The sequence below is a fragment of the Berghia stephanieae genome, chromosome 2, assembly GCF_034508935.2.
Source record: "Berghia stephanieae isolate SIO BIC M18660-M18661 chromosome 2, UCSD_Bste_1.3, whole genome shotgun sequence".
In the NCBI taxonomy this organism is placed as follows: domain Eukaryota; kingdom Metazoa; phylum Mollusca; class Gastropoda; order Nudibranchia; family Aeolidiidae; genus Berghia; species Berghia stephanieae.
Window position 1 is genome coordinate 103,205,614 of NC_088361.1, and position 4,505 is coordinate 103,210,118.

The 4,505-nt window shown below is 40.2% G+C and overlaps 1 protein-coding gene across 2 annotated transcripts in view; it reads left to right on the forward strand.

Moving 5' to 3' along the window:
* The window catches only part of LOC144966118 (quinone oxidoreductase-like protein 1), a 15,004-nt gene extending 14,169 nt beyond the window's left edge, over positions 1–835 (forward strand). For both annotated transcript variants that reach the window (XM_078902219.1, XM_078902218.1), the window contains exon 12: positions 706–835. In XM_078902219.1, coding sequence (XP_078758345.1) covers positions 706–811 — 106 coding nt within the window. In that variant the 3' untranslated portion in view covers positions 812–835. The remainder of the gene's footprint in view (positions 1–705) is intronic.
* Positions 836–4,505: the final 3,670 nt, after the last annotated feature.

Sequence of the window (4,505 nt, forward strand, 5' to 3'; positions counted from 1 at the left end):
TGATGATAATGATGATGATAATAATTGGATTCAATAGTCTGATGTCATGTCCGCCCAGCAACGAGCAGCTTGGTTCTAAACAAAGAAAATCGTTACTTTTTATTCTTCATAGCTGGCTAGAACTTTTTCTCATGTCATGTAATCAAGTCAAAACATGATCAGATTTATAATGTTTTTCTCCTCTGGATACACGTTTATGCTCGTCGGAGAAGTATTTCATAAGGGCGTCCACCATTGGTCCCATAGTTTAGAACCAGTTACTAAGTTACTATGCGTTACTATGCGTCATTACGATGGAAGTGACGTCACTACTGTTGAAACCAATTATCAATGAAATCTTTTTTATGTCAAAGTCTCATTGTCTCTAAATCTCTCAAATCATCACCACCATCCTACAATTATTGCTTCACCCCCCCCCCCCCCCCCCCCCCCTCCTCTTCTTCTCCTCCTCCCCTTTTATTTTCTCTCTCATTCTGTCATTATATTCTTCTCTTTCCCTCATCTTACCCCTCTCTCCTCCCTCCTCCTCTCACACAATTTCCCTTTCTTTCTTCATCCCCTTCCACCCCCCCCCCCCCCCCCCCCCCCTCTTTAAAAAAAAAATCTTTCTTCTTTTCCTCATATGCCTTTCCTATCCTGTTCTCATCCATCCTTTTCTCTTTCCTGATATTGACAATTCACAGTCTTTTCTTTTTTATATGACAGACTCAGTGACGTGGTTCTAATCCCCCTTGATCAGGCAGCAGAAGTACTGAATCAGAAAGAGCCGAATCTAAATGGCAGGAAAAATGTAATTGTAGTTGTCCCTTAATAAAAAAAAAATCGACTTTTAAAATCCATTATTTCTGTGTTATTTTGTGACTTAACTCTTTCACCGCTGAGGCTATATTCGCATTTCCGTCACAAAATGGCTGACACCTAATTGAGGCAGCATGAGAATGACAAACTAAGACAAAGCAACATTCAAATTTGGCACAAAATCTCAATTAAAATACCCCCTATGGTCAATTGAATGTTCTGATGAAAGAAATGATACCATTGGTACAATTTATAGTACTTTTGTAGACAATAGGATTGGATTACAGTATTTATTGTTTTTGCCTTTTAAGACCAGCCTCACTGTGCGGCCATTGACCAGTAGAACATATTTTGCTCTAGCCGCACAGTGTGTCCAGTGGCGCTGAAAGAGTTAAAGAGTGAGATTCTGAGCGAATCACATTAAGTGTGTAGTTTACACAATTTACAAAATATTTTCAATATATCTATATTTTTTTTTACAAAGAGTGTTAGTTCAAAAATGATGCTTAACATGTGAGTTGTACTGGATGAAATGGAATTTGGTTTTATTTGGTCACTCTGCTCTTTGATGTTGTTGTTTTTAGACCACATGCTGGGTGATCAGTTCTCACTAAATCCTGTCAATCAGACGATACACATTTTTGAGGTTACACATCTATACAGGCATGTTTAAGGAGGGTACAGATTTTCGTAAACAGGTGCATGCGTAAGCTACTCAGAATAAAATGGATGGATAGAATAAAAAATGAAGAAGTATGGAAAAGAACACAGCAGAAACCAGTTTGAGAGGAAATAGGAAGAAGACGATGACGGTGGATTGGACACACGCTTAGAAAGAATGACTCAACTATAACAAAGAAAGTATTGGACTGGAACCCTCAGGGCAGAAGATCAAGGGGAAGGCCACGAGGAACATGGAGAAGAATTAAAGAATCTGATATACAGAGAAGTGGTAAGACCTGGAATGAGATAAAAAAAAAGTTAGCTCGGGATAGAGAAGGATGGAAACTGTTTGTCTGTGGCCTATACGCTGACCCAGGGTGAAGAAGGGAATGATGATGATGATGATAGAGAAGGATGGAAACTGTTTGTCTGTGGCCTATACCCTGACCCAGGGTGAAAAAGGCAATGATGATGATGATAATAGAGAAGGATGGAAACTGTTTGTCTGTGGCCTATACCCTGACCCAGGGTGAAAAAGGCAATGATGATGATGATGATAGAGAAGGATGGAAACTGTTTGTCTGTGGCCTATACCCTGACCCAGGGTGAAAAAGGCAATGATGATGATGATGATAGAGAAGGATGGAAACTGTTTGTCTGTGGCCTCTACCCTGACCCAGGGTGAAAAAGGCAATGATGATGATGATGATAGAGAAGGATGGAAACTGTTTGTCTGTGGCCTATACCCTGACCCAGGGTAAAAAAGGCAATGATGATGATGATGATGATAGAGAAGGATGGAAACTGTTTGTCTGTGGCCTATACCCTGACCCAGGGTGAAAAAGGCAATGATGATGATGATGATAGAGAAGGATGGAAACTGTTTGTGGCCTATACCCTGACCCAGGGTGAAAAAGGCAATGATGATGATGATGATGATAGAGAAGGATGGAAACTGTTTGTCTGTGGCCTATACCCTGACCCAGGGTGAAAAAGGCAATGATGATGATAGAGAAGGATGGAAACTGTTTGTCTGTGGCCTATACCCTGACCCAGGGTGAAAAAGGCAATGATGATGATAGAGAAGGATGGAAACGGTTTGTCTGTGGCCTATACCCTGACCCAGGGTGAAAAAGGCAATGATGATGATGATGATAGAGAAGGATGGAAACTGTTTGTCTGTGGCCTATACCCTGACCCAGGGTGAAAAAGGCAATGATGATGATGATGATAGAGAAGGATGGAAACTGTTTGTCTGTGGCCTATACCCTGACCCAGGGTGAAAAAGGCAATGATGATGATGATCTATACACCAGATTGGACCAATGGGTCCTTGGGTGAGGTTTTTGACCCCCCCCCCCCCCCCCCCCCCCATCATGGCAGAAGATGTCACTTTTGTTGTGTCTTTTTTTTTCCTGGGTGGGGTTCTTGACCTCCCATAGTGGGCAGGGAGATACTTACTGTGTCTTCTATCCCTCTATATCTGTTTTCCAACATGCTTTCTGTCTTTGTACGGCTATGTGGTCTAGTGGTATGACACTCGCTTTCGGATCGGAAGGTCCTGGGTTCGAGCCTCGCGCTTGGCGCATAGTTGAGTCCTTGGAAAAGGCTCTTTACTCACATTCTCTCACTGTACTCAGATGAAATTTAAGTACGAGTCCGTTGGGGGAAAAAAAACATTGTAATCCCCAAACAGGCGTCATTCTACATGTTAAGTGTTGCTCTTGGAAACGGACCCCTTGTAAAAAGCTTTGAGTTGTTAAGTGAACATTGCTCTATCTATAAAAATTCTCAAATATTTTTAATTAAAAAAATAATATATTATTTACTTGTTGTATTGAAGGCACTTGATATGGTTTGTGAAAGTGACAAAATCTGAAATCTAACATTTCTGGTTATGTATGTATTTATGTTTTAAAACCATTTTGTTGACATCTTACCCCCCCCCCCCCCCCCCTAACCGGTTTGAGGGGAAGGCTCGCATTTTGAAAAGATACAGTAAAAGCTCATTAAATCGAAATTGAATGGACTTCGTTAAATATTTTACTTCAGTTTAAACATGAATTGATGGAAGGATTTTTTTAAAAAAGCAGGCCTGCAGAGCTCTAAAATGAATGGAGACAGGGTTTAAACTTGTTTCTATAGCATTAAATGGACAGTAGAAATTGCCTGCTGCCCATTGGATTGGATACTGGTCTGTGGCAATATATTTTCTGCCAGATCTAAATCTAACATTCTCGGCTTCTCAACCACTGATCTATTGAACGGAGTGGGTGGAAGGGGGGGGGGGGGGGGTCAGAAAAGAATCTATATTGCGCCCTGAATTGAGACAGTTCCCTTGGATTTTTAGGCGAGTGCTCTACCAACTGAGTCATCGGGATCCTCATATGAAGTATATAATATCCTTGCGCACAGTGACTACATATTTTTGTATTAAAAGGGAGGTTATCTACAATTTGTAGTTACCAATATTAACTGAATTGTCTCCCTTATGTCATAAAATTGTAAGAAATAATAATGAAGTAAAATGAAAGCTTCGACTTTACAGTAATTGACAAAGACAAATGATGCAGACGTTTCAGTTTCAGGTTACCCCTTAGTCAACCAAATTGGAGATTAATTCGAAATGAAATACTTCAGATCAATACAAGATGTCTCAATAGCATCGTCCATTACCATCTCAGAAGCAAGAGAAGAAGAAGTAGAAAAACATGAACGATGACAACAAGGGAGAGAAGTGGATCAGAAGGAGGAGGAGGCTTAACTCACTCAACCCTAACACCGACTATATCCGTAGTTTGCCCGGGTTACTGTTACCCCGTGCCTATTTATGACATTTTTCTGAGACAAATTATAGGCGTAGTATCAAAGTTAATGTTTTTAGGTTTTACATGTTAATGATAGTTTAATAAATCTATCTATGTAGGTACATGTTTATTTTTAATACATTTTTTCAAATTTTGAAAAGTAGGAAAAATCTCTAGGATTGAGTGAGTTAAGCAACCAGACACATTCACACACACACAAACAGAGAGAGAGAGAGA